Genomic DNA, 17,643 nt, shown 5'->3' with positions numbered 1-17,643 from the left:
GTGGTCATTTCATACAGACATACGCGCCAATGTAGGAAAACCTCCTTTATATTTATCCGCCACTATATTTTGAAACTCCAGGCTTCACCCAAGGGACTTTTATTGTGAATTCGACAGTAACCGGATGTCAGTTGTGTTATGTGTGTGACTAACTTGTCGGTGTTGTACTTGTCATTCAGACATCCCAGGAATTCAACACGACTACGACCCAAGCAGCTCGGCACAACAAGGACTTTTTGGGTTAAAGTCGCGTCCTTGTGGCCGAGAAAGATCGAAGAAATATCTTTTGTTGTCAGAATAGGAAAGGTGTCGAAGAAAGTGGCAGCTACAGACACTGGTAAGTTGGCAGACACGGCTAACTGTGTCCAAGCTAGCAGGCTAACTCGGAAGCTGTTGTTGAATTAGCCTAGCAGTAGCAAATGGATGTATTTCACACGCAGGGCCGCGAAGATATCGCTGCGATGTTTGATTTTATGCAAAGCGAAATAAAGATAACCACAATTTGTAGCTCGTCGGTTGCTCAGTAGTGGAGATAATTAAGTAAATGTGACAAACAGCGATAGCTCTTTAGCATACTTGACGTATAAGAACCATAGTTAAAATACAGCTCTGTTAGCTCGGTTAGTTAACGGCGCTAACAAGTGGTCCTGCTGGGGAAGGTGTTATTTTTGGTGGCAGGTATCTCTAACTTACCTTAAAACACCATACACTAAGTTCAAAATAAACTCCTAGTAGAACAATAACATTAACAATTCTCACCAAAAGAGTCATAACATATTCCTTCTCATTGTCTTATTATTAGCTTTCCTAGAAGTATTGTCTGGTAGTATTGTTAGCATTTTCTGCTTTTCATTAGTCGTTAACGTATCGCTTATTATAATATTAGTCTTTATCTGATTGTTATTGCATTACTTAATATTACTTAGGTTGTTTGGTTTGTGCTGGCTGTATTGAATAAGCTAATACCAAAATTTTCTTAGGGATTAATGGACTATCTGTCTGTAAACTCCAAAAAGACGGCCTGACCAATTATAATATTCATATAACTAATATTTATCTGTTGGGATTTGTTAATTATTACTCTCTACATCTCATTTGTCCAACCTGTTATATAACTGGATGTCTGCTCATCAGAGATTTGGTTGATTACAGGTTTTGTCTGTTTCTTTGAGCGGCATGCTGATGTGAAGTCAGACATCAGAGACCCTTGCTACCCTCTGCTGCAACCCTGGACTGAGTAACACCCTTTTCATCTCCTTCATCATCATCATACATGTTCTTACATGAAGAGAGTGGAGAAACCCGAAAGATACAGACAGATGAGGCCCAAAACCTTCCCTGCCAGCAATTACAGTGGCAACAGTCAGCAAATGCTGCAGGAAATAAGGAACAGCCTGCGCAACCTGTCAAAACCCTCCGACCCACCAAAAATGGACATAGGTGGAGCTGCAAAAATGGTCCCTGAAGAACACAGGCATCAAGGGCGCAGCAGCAGCAACCCCAAAAACCCCTATCATAAGAAGGCCTTACAGGAAATTCGGGAATCTCTGTTACCTTATGCCAATGAATCCAATACTTCAGGACCTGAGGTGAACCAACACATGTCCCTGGAACCCCCGTGTACAGGGTTTGAGGAGGTGAGATGAGTGTTTGTGTTTTATTTGTCACCAGGACAAGTTGTTTTGAAGGACTGTAGAGGAATGTCATTCTATACATAACTCTGTAATCAAGAATAATCACGAGGCACGCTTTTTTTTTTAACAGAGTTATTTGGCAAATGACAAGTATGCAAAGTGGAATGACGAGCTTGTACGGTTAAGAACACAAAAGTATTTTCTTAGTTGTCAGTTGCAACTTGTTTTGAGCCTGTCCATTCAATCCAGGTATGAAATGGCACAGTATACACTAGAGTAGTGATCAGTTCTAAGAGATTAACTGTACAGTTTTTAGTTCGGGGGAAGAAATGCTTTTGCTAACATCTACCAACTATCAAATTCAGATCATCAGTTAGTTTATTAATTCTTTAGTTAAATGACAGAAAATTTATTACACAATTATTGTGATAATTCATTAATTATTTCAGATAATATGTAAAAAACAAATCTACTTCCAGCTTGTCTAATTTAAGGATTTGCTGCTTTTCCAGTTTTTATTTTATTGTATTATGTTTGTTTAACACAGAAACTCAATGGACAATGTAACCTCAGGCTCCAAGAAATATTTCAGTTTTTCGACATTTTATAAACTAATTCATTATTTGAGAAATTAATGTGCAAATTAGTAATTAATGAACATATCTGCATAGTTCTAATCCATTCAAATAAGCAGATAAAGCTTTGATTAATCCTGTATTCAATTTATTTACAGCTTGTTTCCATTTTGCTACACTTTGACTGCCTAAACAAGACAATGTTCTTTTGCCCCCAAGCCTCGCAGTGTGGCTATAGACTACATGGGTAAGCTGAGCTACCAGGACTCAATGAGGGACCAAATGGCTGTTGCCAACCCCAGCACTATGGGCCTGAAAGCTTCAGGTGTGTAAACTGTCCAGTGGGATTTAGTGCTGATTCCCCTCTTTTATTTTCCATCTTCCATCCATTCATTCTGCCATGTTTAACAACTGTTCTGGACCTTTATTAAAGAACAGTAAAGGGTAAGGAAGGCAGAGTCAAGTACACATGTTAACAAACCATGCCATAGAGGAATCAGTTTAAAAGATAATGGTTTTATACAACTTGGGCCTTACGTTCACAGTTTTACTATCATCTGGGAATGTGACTCTGGAATGAAAGAGTACTTTGGGTGGGTATATGTTTGAATTTTACAAATACAAATTGTTCAGTTACCTAATTCCATTTATTTTAATTTCACTTGGATTTTATTATTTCTTTTACGAGCATATGGTGCTATGGATAATGAGTGCTAAAATACTGTGAACACCATCAGTACAGAACAATTTTTGGTGGATAAGGTTTGTTGATTGTATCTCAAACAAGAATTTAAACACTACTTTGCATTATACTTTGAGTTCATCTGTGTTTAAACTTATATTACAGTATGATGCTTTAAAACAGATTGACTATTTGGGCTCTCCTTTACCTGGCAAAGATAGTGAAGATCAAAATGTTGCTCTGTTTTCATTTACTTATTTAATTTAACTTTTTGGTCCAGTGTTTGTGGATTTTTGTCCAAAGGTTCTAATTGATGCTTCATTTCCAGTGAACAAATTTTTTTTGATGATATTTTTAAATTACTTTTGTATCTGTAGGTGCTTCCCATATGCAGTCATCTGTGCTGAGGAGGCCGAGCTGGAAAGGCTCTAAAGAGTCTTTGGCCCCCCGAATGTATTGCTCTGACAACACTGGACCATCTCCTGCCTTCCCACAGGGTCACCCTGCTACCAGCCAGAGGATCAACCCACCACTGCCACCTCAGGTGCGCAGTGTCACACCTCCACCAAACCGCAGTACCATGCCTCCTGCAACATCCTGGGACAACAATCCATCAACCAAGCGTTACTCTGGCAACATGGATTATCTTGTGCCCCGCATTTCTCCAGTACCCCAGGGGGCCTGGCCTGATGGGTACCCAGCCTCAGCTCCTCAGAATCAGCATGGGATCAGCCCAGTGCCTGTGGGCCACCAGCCCATCATAATGCAAAGCTCTGGGGGGAATAAGTTCAATTTCCCCACCAGCTGGTCACATAATGGCTCCCCTCAGCCAGACTACATGGCGGGAGGTGGCAGGCAACCCCCTCCCCCATACCCAGTCAACCAGAGCAGCCGACACAGTCCCATTGACCAGCAGATGCAAGCAGGTGGACCTGCATCATCTCCCTCTTATGTCAATGGTGGAAACATCCCTCAGTCTATGATGGTTCCCAACCAGAATAGTCACAATCTTGACATGTGTAACATAGGCCCTCCTCAGTCCTGGTCCCAGCCCCCTCTAGTCCCTAATCAGTCACAGTCTTCCTCTGGCAATGGCAGCAACCAGGATCTGTCCCCATCATGGCAGCACAACATGCCAGTCCGCTCCAACTCCTTCAGCAACTCACAGTTGAACGGCAGACCGACCCACCCAGTAAGCTCCCAGCCCTCTGCCACTACAGTCACTGCCATCACCCAGGCTCCCATTTTGCAGCCAGTCAAAAGCATGCGTGTCCAAAAACCTGAGGTACAAACTGCTGTTGCACCCACACACCCTCCATGGATGCAACAGGCTCCGCCGTCTCTGGCTGCACCTGCCTACTCAGAATCCTCAGCCCCTGTCCCTCAGATCAGTGTCGTAGCAGAGGCACCCAGCTACCAGGGTCCTCCTCCACCCTACCCTAAGCACCTCATCCCGCAGGCATCTGCACCCTGCCCCCCGTCATACGATTCAGGGGCCAATAAGCACAACTCAGGTAGGGAGGAGTCCCCCGAGGAGGAGGTCAATGGTGGTGATAGCTCCAGAGACAAGACAGAAAGCCCCAAAAGCACTGCAGCACCAGAGAAGGAGAAGAAGCAGATTACAACATCTCCTGTTCCTGTGCGTCGTAATAAGAAAGACGAAGAGCGGAGGGGGGAGTCTGGAAGAGTTGCGCTGTACTCCCCTCAGGCCTTCAAGTTCTTCATGGAGCAACATGTGGAGAACATTTTAAAGAACCATCAGCAGCGGATTCGGAGGAGGAAGCAGCTGGAAAGTGAAATGCAAAGGGTGAGAAGAAATTAGTAACAACATAGGTGGAAGGATTTTCTTAATTAATTGACCAGTTATAGATGCAGCTCTTTGACCTTTTGCTATTTTCCAACCTTTTATCATCATCACTATATTATCTACCTTTGAGATGTCTTTTTCATGCTGTTTGTTTTCTTAGCTTTTTCTTCCTTTCTCTTCTCGCTGTCACTAACAGCCGATCTAACAGGTAAAAGTATCTCTGCTGACCTGTGACACAGAATAGTCCACACACATCAGTTATTCAAGTAAGCTGTTGTTGAGAGACTGCTCTTTGTATTTTACATGTACTTCATATTCTGAAAGCATGTTTGCCCCTGTGGCTGAAGGAAATGCATGCCACTCCATGATCACCATCTCATTGATAATGCCACTGCTTGTGCAGTTTTGCTAAAAAGGATATTGATAATGCACTGAAAATGTATTTATTTTTTCCATTTTACTTTAATTGCATTGATTTTTCACAGTTGATTCTCCTAATGCCAGTTTATATCTAACCAGGAATATGTGTGTATGTGTAGATCTTTGTTGACATTCTGATCATATCATTCTCTTTTAAATCACTTTTGACTCTGTCTTCTGCTCAGGTGGGTCTGTCTCTAGAAGCCCAGGAGCAGATGCGTATGATGCTCTGTCAGAAAGAGTCCAACTACATCCGGCTAAAGCGGGCCAAGATGGATAAGTCCATGTTCAAACGAATCAAGACCCTTGGTATCGGAGCCTTTGGTGAGGTGTGTTTGGCCAGAAAAGAGGATACAGGATCATTGTATGCAATGAAAACACTTCGTAAGAAAGATGTGCTGCTGAGGAACCAGGTGGCCCACGTCAAGGCTGAGAGGGACATCCTGGCTGAGGCTGACAACGAGTGGGTGGTGCGTCTCTATTACTCTTTCCAAGACAAGGATAATCTGTACTTTGTCATGGAGTACATCCCTGGAGGGGACATGATGAGCCTTCTCATTCGGCTCGGCATCTTCAAAGAAGAGCTGGCTCAGTTTTATATCGCAGAGCTCACCTGTGCCGTGGAGAGCGTCCACAAGATGGGCTTCATCCACCGGGACATCAAGCCTGATAACATCCTCATAGACCGAGATGGACACATAAAGCTGACAGACTTTGGCCTTTGCACTGGCTTCCGCTGGACGCATGACTCCAAATATTACCAGAGTGGTTGGTGTCACTATTTATCAACTGTTAAATTCACCCAGAAATCTGCAGTAGATACCTTGAGCTCTCAAATACAAGCATGTTGTAAAATGATGGCTGTAAGGAAAAAAGGGAACTAAAACTTACTTATATAAATAAGCAACAATTAAACAAATGCGTTCAGTTACAGTCAGAAAAGACAAAAACAAAACGGCTAATCCTCACATCAGAATCAGTTCTGGTTAATTTTATGTGAAGTAACTAATGATTTCAGCTGCACCATCATTAGCAGCCCCATCCTCACTGTCTTAAATTGGCAGGGCACAATGCCACTTAGTACTAATGGTATGAAGAAGTCTAATTGTGTTGTGTTGATGTGTATACTAAATTGATGATAGCATCTGTCAAAAAGTACACAGTCAGTATGCAGGGCACTAGTCTTTCAGAGTCCATGTGGTTTATATTGCAACAAACTTTGTGAAGGTTATAAAGTCATCAGCAGAAGACAGAGAATCTGTAATCTAACTTGGAGTTTCTGTCTTCTGACAAAGGTATAGTCAAATTACTCTGCTGATGAACATAATTAGATATTTGATTATTGGCAGTTTCAATCCAAAAATAATGTTTGGTTTTCTAAAATCTTGGAACCCCTCAGACACATTGAGAAGTCATATGCATTGGATATCTTGGACATCATGAAACTGCTATACAGTATGCAGGGCAGAAACACTCAGCTGATCGGTTTAATAAGCAAAGCAATCAGCATTGTCCTTTGTGACCCATATCCAGGGGACCACATGAGGCAGGACAGTATGGACTTCAGTAAGGAATGGGAGGACCCGGCTAACTGCCGCTGTACAGACCGTCTGAAGCCTCTGGAGAGGAGACAGGCCCGGCAGCACCAGCGCTGTTTGGCTCACTCACTGGTGGGGACACCCAACTACATAGCACCTGAAGTGCTGCTCCGAACAGGTACGATAGGGCAGAGAGGAACACTGAATTTTATAACGGCAACAGAGAAATGGTATTTAATGTGGGCCGGTTGTGTCAGTGTTGGGGCGATACTGATCATATCTCAAATATGATATTTGTAAAATATGATTTGAATTTCTTTTGGTTTCAGATTTCTGATCAGATAAAAAGGAAAGAACAAAACTAAGACCTTTAGCTGAAAGAATGCATAGATAAGAATCTGGAATCAGTGAATGATTGCCATTTTTGCTTTACAAATGAAAAAAATAATGATCAAAAGAATGGCAGACTGATTTTCTGTCTATTAATCAGTTGATCAGCATGCAGTCTCAGCTGTACAGAGATTTTATAAGCTACCGCTGATAGATATTACTATCCTTGGTCTGTCACTATCCACAAAAATAAAATTAGAAACTAGAGCACCAAAGCAAGCAGACTTTGTAACCAAATACAACATTGACTAGAGGTTTTAAAACCCTCCTGAGAGATTGTTTTTGTTGTTGCAAAGATGACTGGTGTAAACCTTTCTTTAATCTTCTCCAGGATACACCCAGCTCTGTGATTGGTGGAGCGTCGGTGTCATCTTGTATGAAATGGTTGTTGGACAACCTCCCTTCTTAGCAAACACACCCCTGGAGACACAGCTAAAGGTATGTGAGGCACCTGCACTGAAATGTTATGCAGCTACAGAATTCATTCTTTCTTAATGTCAACATTCTGTTGAAACCAGGTGATAAACTGGAAGAGCACGCTGCATATTCCTCTGCTGGCTAAGCTCAGCCCCGAGGCGTCAGATCTCATAGTTAAACTGTGTCGAGGCCCTGAGGACCGCCTTGGTAAGAACGGTGCGGACGAAATCAAAGCTCATCCTTTCTTCAAAACAATCAACTTCTCAAGTGACCTGAGGCAGCAGGTGGCACCGTACATCCCCACCATCGCCCACTCCACGGACACCTCCAACTTTGACCCAGTGGACCCAGATAAACTTTGGAGCAATGACAGTGATGGGGGGGACAACCACAACGACACCCTCAATGGCTGGTTCCGCAATGGCAAACACCCCGAACATGCATTCTACGAGTTCACCTTCCGCCGCTTCTTCGATGACAACGGCCACCCATACAGCTGCCCCAAACCCATTGAGTATGAGGGCTATAATGAGGACGAGGCGGACTCAGAGGGCCCGGGGCAAGAAGCATGCTCAGCGCCACAGGGCCGAGACCTGGTCTATGTGTAGCACCTGAGGTCAGCTCAGCTGCCTAATGAGTTTGTGGCCCGTGTGTGTGTGTGTGTGTGTGTGAGAGAGAAAGCGGTTGCAACGGTACAGCATTTAAAACCTTGATCATAGGAAAATGAGTTTTTTATAAAAAAAAAAAAGTTTTTAGGAGCAGTCAGAACACTGCAGCACAAAATCACATTAATCTTTTTTGTTTTGTTTTGAAACAAAAAGAAACTACAAGAAAAGGAATAGTTTGACATCTTGATAAATGATCTTATACCTGTGTAGCGCTTTTTTTTTTTTTTTTTTTTCATTGCGGCACACTCAGTGCTTTCACACTATTTGTCCATTCACACATTCACACACAGGTAATATCACTGGTAGCAACTGGTGGTTCAGTGTCTTGCTCAAGGACACTTCGACATGTGGACTGGAGAAGCTGGGAACTGAACCGCCAGCTTTCCAGTTAGGAGACAACCCTGCTCTACCTCCTGAGCCACAGCTTCCCCAAAGCTTTGGGAAAGCTTTACATAAGAAGCCACTGCCACACATATTTATACAGTAAATTTGAAGGCACAGCCAGCAGCAGGTTAGCTTAGCTTCACATAAAGATTTGAAAAGGGGAAACGGCTTCCCTGGCATCCAAATGTAACAAAATCTCCAATGCTCAAGTTAATTAATGCATTACAGCTGGGTCTCCAACTAAGAATTATTTTCCTTTCAGATTAATTGTTTTGTATATATAATATCACAAAATACTGGGTTTCCCTGCCATAGAAAGGTTAGGGGCAGCACCTAAGTGTTTTTGCAGAGCACCTTAAGCTGAATGAACATAAAAAGTCCTTTAGGAGACGTCAGAATGAATGTATGCTAAAAAATTATGTGTGCTGAAAAAAAAACTTTCATGGCAACACGATGCTTCTGCTGTGCCCCCTGGTGGTCCCCGAAGGCATAGCAAGTAGTCCCTGACCATGTGTTCAGTAATGTAGTTTCACTGTAGGGTTTATAAAAAAAATAAATTGTTGCATGAGAATAATCAAAATCATTTAAATTTATAACACTTATAAAGGTCAAGGATTAAAATAGATTTCAGGATTAAAATAGTGCCCACCCGGTCTATCCACCCCACAATTGTCCTCAGGCTACTTCTTAGTGAGAATAGTGGCCCCTGGGTCACAACTTGTTGAAAATCACCATAGAACAGTAATTATTTTAATTTGGGTTTACTATCAGGTTTGTTGAACAGTTAAGCTTTGTATTGAAGAAACAGTCTGGCACATAACTCCTCTTAAAACTCAAACTTTTCATTTTTATTCTGTGGTCTATGTATGGATCAGACAAAATACAACATGTTACTGAGTTTTAGAGGTGCTGAGGTGCTGGCAGACAGATTTATCTTTAGACCGTACCAGGCTAGTTGTTTCACCTTGTTTCTAGTGTTTATGCTAAGCTAAGCTAAGCAGCTGCTGGCAGTAGCTTCATACTTACAGACACAAGAGTGGTATCGATCTTTTCATCTAACCTTTGGCAGGGAATGGAATAGGCGTTTCCCAAAATGTTGAACATTTCCTTTAATGTGTGGAGGGTACACTGTATGATGTATGCTGCCTGAAAAACCTCCAGAAGAACAGAAAGCAGAAAAACATCAGGGTCCTCTCTTTGATGACTTATTGCAAAGCCCCTCAAAACCTTAATTTATTTAAGAAAATTGTAACTGGTGATGCTAGTGTACATGTTGCTTGAGTGTGGGAATTCTTGTTGGAATTGCATTTATTGGTTAAAAAACATCTTAATTTATATTTTAATATCTTATGCAGTGGGCGGGAGGGTAGTGTTGTGACTCAGAAATTTGCAGGGATAAAATATTCTAATTATTCATTTCTGTGCCTTTTTGATCTTTTCTGTTGTCTTTCACCAAATATAAAGAGGGTTAATAATCAGACTGGCATTTTAAAATTTGAGTAGCAGTAGTGTGATTGAACTACAGTAGATTTGTTTTATTTTTCTAATTTATACCTAAAATGTATTTATAAATTAAGTTGTACACAGTTGATGTAAATATTTTCTCTTCCCTGTCAGCTGATTTTTTTTTTCCTACCCCATTAGGGCAGGACCTCTCAGAGTGCACCACTGCTGCCTTTTGTGTACTTTTTGTTTCTTGTGTACCCAACAACATTAATTCACAGGATTCCAAATTGATGTGACACCTTTCATTTAACTTACTTATTGCCATTCAGACTTAATGCTTGTCTCTCAACCAAAGCACTAAAGAGGTGGGTTTGACCTTTTCTTTTTAAAATAACCCACGTTTAGAAAATAGCAATCACAACATATTGTGATTGTGTATCAATATGGTGATATCACACTATCTATCAGCCAGAAACGCCTTGCTTGTCTGGTTCATCTTACACTAAAGTAATGTGTGTAAGGACCTGGGGAACTTTTAAACCCAGCTTCTTAAAAGTAATTTCCTTACTTCTTGTCAACAGCCAACTGTTGTGTGTTGAGTTTTTGTGCATCAGTACTGACAACAAAAAAGGAAAACTGGATTGCGGATTGATAGACTGACATGGGAGAGGACTGCTCTCTATCACATATCATGAGGATGATTTTGTAACCCACTGTATCTTTGTTTTTGTTTAGAAAAGATTACTGAATGTAGTTATTATGGACTTAATGGTGACCACTGGCATTCTGCACTGGTTTTGTGTTTTCATTGTAAGTGAGAGAATTTTATTTTTGTGTACATTATTGTTTCTGGGACGTTTTGGTACAGGGAAGAGGGTGATAAATAAAGAATGTCAAGAGCAAAACATGCTTTAATATTCCCATGTCGAAACAGACAGTTTTACAATTAAGGATTATTTTCATTATCAAATTCAATATCTCAATTATTTTCCCAGGTAATCAATAAATACTGCATAAGCACATGTAGCTAAATGCCCAGAAGTGTTCTAAAACCAAAGTTACGCCACACATCTGGGTAATTAGAATGTTTTTTTTTTTTTTTATTTAGAAGCATATCACCAATTTTCCTTGGGGTGAACTGTGCTGTTCCTGTGGCACACACTCCATTGGTGGACTATTGTTTACGAAAAGACTGGACATCACAGCGCGGTAAGTCTTGTTTTCTAACATGACGAACCTTTCGCATGATTACTCAAATCACGAGAAGAAACGGCTGTCATTTGTTTATAGCAGGACAGCTTTCTATTCTGTACATCCCACTAGCTGATATGCTAATGTTAGCTAGCATTAGTATCTGATGCTGTAAAACGCGCCAAATTCAGTTTACTAAGGGTCCTGAAGTGTGGTTACACAGCTCAGTGACGTGTTTGCACAACTGATACATTTAAATAACTTCCATACAAAAGTTCTCCTTACGTTTTTGTAGTGTATATGTTTTAGAAAAGTTCGTGAACGTGTTATTTCCCAACACGTTGATTCACTGAGGTCGCTAACCTGCCAGTTGCACAGATTGGACTAACACCACTTCATAAACTCAGCAAAACCTCAAACGAACTCCTTAGCGAAACGATTTTATTTAAATTGCTGGTGACTATTTCAGTCTGAATCTAGAGCAACTACCAGGGTATACAGTTATTTCTCCAGGTCGTTTCATACAGATAAAAGCTTCTGTCCATCATGTAAACAGTTTTATCTCGTCTGCCATGAAAAAAAAGATGCTGGCCAATGATGATTTTAGCCACCAGAGGGCACCAAAGTGTTTATATTTTTCTCTGACAGTAGAGACCTAAGATGGGAACCAGTAAACAGGCCCAGTGATCCAGTTCATTATGACCTGATGTGCACAATCATGATGAGATTTACCACACAGAGAGTTAATATATTTTGGTGTTTTATACTAACAAGAAATGATCATGTGTGGCAGGAAACTACAGATAAGTGAGTAATTTATATATACAAATTAATTTTTAGAGTGGGGTTATTACTTATTATTACTCAACTTTTTTTTTGCTCTCTATCCTAGCCATGAATAGTTACTTTATTTCTGTTGTTAATTGCAAAAGTGGAATTAGAAGAGGAAATTGAAGCCTACTGCCACACACATTTCAGACTTAATGGCCAATTCATTTTTTTTTTAAACAAAATAATTTGTAATGTGGTGACACATGCTGAGTATGACAATAACCCATTAAAAACCACATGAATTCTGATCCCACCACTCTGACAGTGGCTGCATGGATTGAATATGAAACTGATCAAGGGCCACATATGCAAATTTGGGCCACTTTCTTAATGTGAACATAAAGATTATGTCCCAAAAATAAGCTCTGGAGCCTTTGCTAATATTCTTCACTTTTTACAATTTATCATCATTGCACTAACTTCCTGTCCCCTTGTTTATACAAAACAGAGCCATCATTTGTACTCAACTGTTTTTCTTTCTGTAGATATGAAAATATCTGCAGTGAAGACAGACTATGGTCGACACTGGTGAGTCTATTTTGTGAAAGACTGACAACATTGACCATTTTGACCTGCACATTTAGGAACCAACCATAGTCCAGAAACCACAAGTATTCGGTTGTCGAATACTCTGATTAGTTTCTCGCTTAACTGACAAATTGCTTTGTCTGCACAATGCCATGAAAACTTTTCATAATTTTTCCGGAGTCAAAAACGCATCCTCAAATGGGTTGTTTTGTGAAACCACAAAATATTCATTTTACAATGAGGCACAAACAAATAGCAGTATATGCTCACATTTAATGAGCTGGAACCAGTGGCTGTTTGGCATTTTTGCTTAAAAAAATATCAAAAATGATATCTGAATAGTTCCCATCATCAGCTAGTCCATTAATCGTTGCAGCTCTACTTTGATTCATCAGTGAAATGGTTTGTGGAGAAAATAAATAAGAGACTGGGCAAATAGTGGAAGTGTGACCAAACCCATACTCAAGAGTGCTGTCACTCTCCCTCTGAAATTATAAAAACACAGAAGGGGACTAATGTGGATGAAAGTACATCCAACATGTATGTTTGTTCTGAAACGGGAACAAAGTCAGAAGAGATGGTGAGCAGAGGCCATTGAGCACTGAAGTTGTCTTCATACCATACTGTAGATGGACAAGAGTCGCCACTTCCCTCCACTATGCAACAGTGAAGCCAAAATATTGTGAATACAGCGGCTGCCATCTGGCAACCAGCATTTGCACAATAGCAACAAAAACAGGGGTGACAGCGTCAGACCGGCAATCAAAGCTGTCAAATCATCTGAAATATACCCGTTTTATATAATCAAGCAACTTATTAAAATTAAACCTACCGGATATAACTTGTAATCAGTGTTTTTAGTTCAGCCGATGTCACATCTGCTAACATGGATGGAGCATCACGTTATGACCCTGTAATGCAACCAGCCATCAACTCAGTGGTTTCACTTCTGGAGCTGTTGTGTTGTCCATACAGTCTGTGGTTCATACCAGAAAAAATAGATAAATCAGGATCACAGCCACTCACTTTTGCTTTTCTTCCCAAGCCTCAAATTTTTATAAAATCTGCTTAGTGTCAGGCTGAGATAGTAAACGCCACACTGGACATCATTGAGGACAAACAAGGTAACTTAAACAGGCTTAATTTTAATGGATCTGCAAAATTGTTTGAATCTCCAAAGAGAACTTCTGTACCTCCCGCCCAGTTACCCAGTGGCAAACGTTACAGAAATGCTTCCAACCCAAAGAAATCTGCATGCAGGAAGGAAAAAAAAAAAAAGCCCAAACAAGGAAAATAAAAGTAAAATAAATCATACAGATAAAAATAAAACATCAATAAACAGTATATACTGTAAAATGCCATTCTCTTGGCTGGAGGAGAAATTCAAACCTTTCTGCTTCAGTTTGAACAAACAGATTATTAAACTAATTTTATTGGGTGAATGTGGCTCCGCCCACCACACAGCCCCAGCCCCTGTCTTCCATATAAGGCACAGGACAAAATAAACCCCCACTTACAAAAAGAAGCCAGCCACGCCTCTGTCACTTGGTAACAAATTGTAAAGGACCAAATACAGTTAGACAACAGAAACCCCACTAAGTGTACAAAATGTTAATCCTACATTTGTCTTTTTTGTTTGATTTTTATCTTGATTTCCTCTGAATGAAAGTGAATGCTGTGGGTGGGGAAGGGGTTAAGGGTGGCGAGGGGGCAGTGAGGGTGTCCAACCAGGTGAGCTCAGGCAAAGGAAATATTAAAAATATGAGCTTGTTGTTTCACACTTTTTGTACAGCCTTTAAAACAAAAGACAAGAAACGTGACTGGATTTCTCTTTTTATCAGAAATAAAAATGATCATCAGATGGAGAGTGGAAGAATATGGAGGAGAAGGGATTAGACAAGTGAAGTGGTTTATTTTTTTACTCTGATAAAGAGACAGTGTCAGTGTGTAAGAAAACTTATGAGACAGGTTAGAAGGTGAGAAAGTTAGGAGTTAGCAGTTAGAATGAGAGTATGTGTGTGTGTGTGCGTGTGTCTGTGTGCTTTAGTGTAAGTGAAAGAGTTGTTGTTGTTGTTGTTGTTGTTCAACTGCAGCACTTGCTCTTCCAGCCTGTGACTCCACCTCCACTGCTGATGTCAACATTTTCACTGTTGGGCTCTTTTACAGGCGTCTGAATAACACAACAAAAAAAAACAATGCATGCTATTAAATACATGAGAAAAATCATGGTACTGTGAATAATTCTGCACAGAAAGTCCAAATAACATTGTGTCAGTGAAAACTTCGACAAGAGCCATTTAACATTTTTCACAACAACGATGTGACTAAAATGAAAAGTTTGAAAACAAGAACTACCGTAAAATCCGGACTATTGAGCGCACCTGACTATAAGCCGCACCCACTAAATTTAAGAAGAAGAAAAAAATTTGTACATATATACACATACAGTGCCTGTAACCGGGCTGGTTGACAAAATCGTCTCACCATCGATTCATTGATGCCAAGCTTACATGCAGCAGCTCTATTTCCTTCTTCGACAGCCAGCTCAATCGCCTTTAACTTGAAAGCTGCATCATATGCATTTCTTCCTGCGTTTTCCATGATGAGGGTGTGTGCATGAAGCGCAAAATGACTGATCTGAAGAATTTAGTGAGTGCATTTGATTTAATTCGAACACTTTCATTGGTCCACTGTGACCTGTTTGGTAATTTCATTGGTCTGATGTGACGAGGCTAAATGTATTGGCGGCATGAAGCTGGTTAGCCCATAAAAATCCATAAATTAGCCGCATCACTGTTTAAGCCGCAGGGTTCAAAGCGTGTGAAAAAAGTAGCGGCTTATAGTCCAGATTTTACGGTATGCTGAATTTCTTTGTTATTGAATAAAAACTAAATTATACTGTGACGGATGAACGGACAAGAATACCATAAACTGTAGCTCCCAATAAGTAAAAAATAAACACAGGTTGAGGAACCGCTAAAGGTTCTTATTCCCAGGGAAAGTTCCTCTGGTCGAAACAGGGCTTTAATTACTAAATGTATCCCAGCAATATCAATCAATCAAACTAGATAGTGCTAGCGTTTGGGGAGTGGAAACCTCTGTGGAAGGATCCTTCACATCCTCTGCTCAGCTGTGAGTGTGTATGAGAGTATGCAGTCCCCCACTCTAAATTGACTGACAGTGCAAAATACAGCGGAAAAGCAAAGGACGGTCCATGTCAATCCATGAGGTTACACCAGGTGAGGGCTAAGGGAAGCACGGTGTATACTACTCCTTAGGTTCTGACAGCACAAATGCAGCTATGAAGTGCAGCTGGAACACCAGCATCTTCGCTGACAGACCACTGTGCTCTGATTGAGATGTAGCTGCCTGCTAATAGTGCTAGCTTGGTCAGATACTGAGTACTCACATCACTGAAAATGATAACAGGTTTGAGAAAAAAAAAAAAATCATAATTTAGCACAAACTAATTTAGTCACACAGACGGCACACGCACCTTTCTGAGGATGTCTTCTGCTAACGTGAGGAAAGCCTTCTCGATGTTGATGTTAGCCTTAGCGCTCGTCTCAAAAAACCTAATGCCGTGTTCCCTCGCAATCTGTGGAGAAGAAAGCAGAGCAAGTGACAACGATAAGTGTTCAAAAATAAAGTGGCTCACTGATTACTGATCACTAAAGCTGATTCTGATTCAATACTGATCAGGTATCGCTGGTGTTACTAACTCAAACACACACACACAGTTTATGTTTCGTAGTCCATGGGGACTTTACATTGACTTACATGCATTTCCTGTAGACTAACCCTAACCCTGACCTTAACCTAACATCATCCTAACCCTAAACCATGTTGCCACCCTAAAAAATTCAATTTTTTGCCCATGGGGACCTCAATTTAGGTCCCCACTGTGAAATGGGTCCTCATGAGTTGGTATGGAGTCAGGAAGAAGTCCCCATGTAGCAGGAAAAACACGTCCACACACACACACACACACACACACACACACACACCATTCAAAGCAGGTAGTTGTGTGTATGAGAAAGTGGACCTGTATCTGATGTTGCTAAATCTGCAAAGTGACTAGTCAGAGCTCATAAAGCCCTGTAGACCCACACGTGTTTTCACTTGTTCTGGCCGATTAGATCTTTGCTTGGATAGAACCGGTGCATTGTCTGATTTCTCCAAGTTGCCTAGAAATGTAGATGCAATTCTGTGTCACACACTGTATGTTTTCGGTGAACTCACACCTTAAAGTAACTGCTGAGTCAAAAATGTGTTTATAGTCTGTGCTTATATTTACTTCACTGTGCAGAATGATGTACATCTAAGTAAAACAAAAAACTAACTAATGCAGCCTAATATACCGGCCCTGCGATAAATCCTCCTTCATGAATCTGATAATGTTCAGTTTCTTATTGAAACAGTTTTCAGAGTTGTTGATAAACAGCAGCTTATTGCAGAGTCCCTATAGAAGCACTGTTTTTAGTGGAAGTTTTAGGCCGCAAGTTCCAATACCAATATTAAATCTGTTCTTTATGAACCTTCTCTGAATGTAACTATCAATGTGATAATCTGTTACGGTTTTCCAGCTATTTATTTTCCAGGTATTATATTTTCTGAGTGTTGAATTAGCCCTGAGGAAATGGTGTTTTCATGTAAAAGCAAGCCTGTTTTCAGCATGTCATGTTGTCAGAGTGAAAAGATGCAACTGCAATGGGATTAACTGCTGCAGACTTAAAAGAAAAATAAGCCTGAATTTGACATGTAGATCCAAAGCAGCGGCAACTAATCAGCTAATCTGGGACCTTAGTGACGAAGGGCCATTTATAGCTGCAGTAGACTGCACAATCTCACCTGCTCCCCCTTGGCTTTTGGTACGACCCTCTTGTCTTCCATGTCACACTTGTTGCCTAGCAACATCCTCTCAACATCCTCATTTGCATGCTGAAAAAACAAAGATGAAAGAGAAGATTATTATATTAGTTCTTCACATTAACCCACATTGAACTGGCATATGGTTGTTTTGACTCATTAGCATTTGGAATGGATCCCATAAGCCTATCAGTCAGTCAGCAGTTAAGGTCATTAACATGCTTTGCATCTAGAAGTAATTTAATCTGTCCATCTGAGGAATG

At 40.6% G+C, this 17,643-nt stretch overlaps 2 protein-coding genes across 2 annotated transcripts in view; one reads left to right on the top strand and one right to left on the bottom strand.

The window, feature by feature from the left end:
* Nucleotides 1-134: 134 nt before the first annotated feature.
* lats1 (large tumor suppressor kinase 1) lies at nt 135-10,866 on the top strand. Its single transcript, XM_020603876.1, has 8 exons — nt 135-337; nt 1,153-1,637; nt 2,429-2,534; nt 3,269-4,698; nt 5,304-5,886; nt 6,652-6,834; nt 7,378-7,484; nt 7,565-10,866. Exons 2-8 carry the CDS (start codon nt 1,284-1,286, stop codon nt 8,069-8,071), a joined length of 3,270 nt encoding a protein of 1,089 aa, XP_020459532.1. The 5' UTR covers nt 135-337; nt 1,153-1,283; the 3' UTR covers nt 8,072-10,866.
* Nucleotides 10,867-14,146: 3,280 nt separating this feature from the next.
* The window catches only part of rab10 (RAB10, member RAS oncogene family), a 10,768-nt gene continuing 7,271 nt past the window's right edge, over nt 14,147-17,643 (bottom strand). Inside the window, exons 4-6 of the mRNA XM_020603879.1 lie at nt 17,363-17,452; nt 16,008-16,109; nt 14,147-14,681 (exon numbers count right to left, since the gene is read on the bottom strand). Coding sequence (XP_020459535.1) covers nt 14,595-14,681; nt 16,008-16,109; nt 17,363-17,452 — 279 coding nt within the window. The 3' untranslated portion in view covers nt 14,147-14,594. The remainder of the gene's footprint in view (nt 14,682-16,007; nt 16,110-17,362; nt 17,453-17,643) is intronic.

The sequence above is a fragment of the Monopterus albus genome, unplaced genomic scaffold (assembly GCF_001952655.1).
Source record: "Monopterus albus unplaced genomic scaffold, M_albus_1.0 scaffold63.1, whole genome shotgun sequence".
Lineage (NCBI taxonomy): Eukaryota > Metazoa > Chordata > Actinopteri > Synbranchiformes > Synbranchidae > Monopterus > Monopterus albus.
The sequence above is the reverse complement of the archived record's forward strand: the minus strand, read 5'-3'. Positions and strand labels throughout refer to the sequence as shown.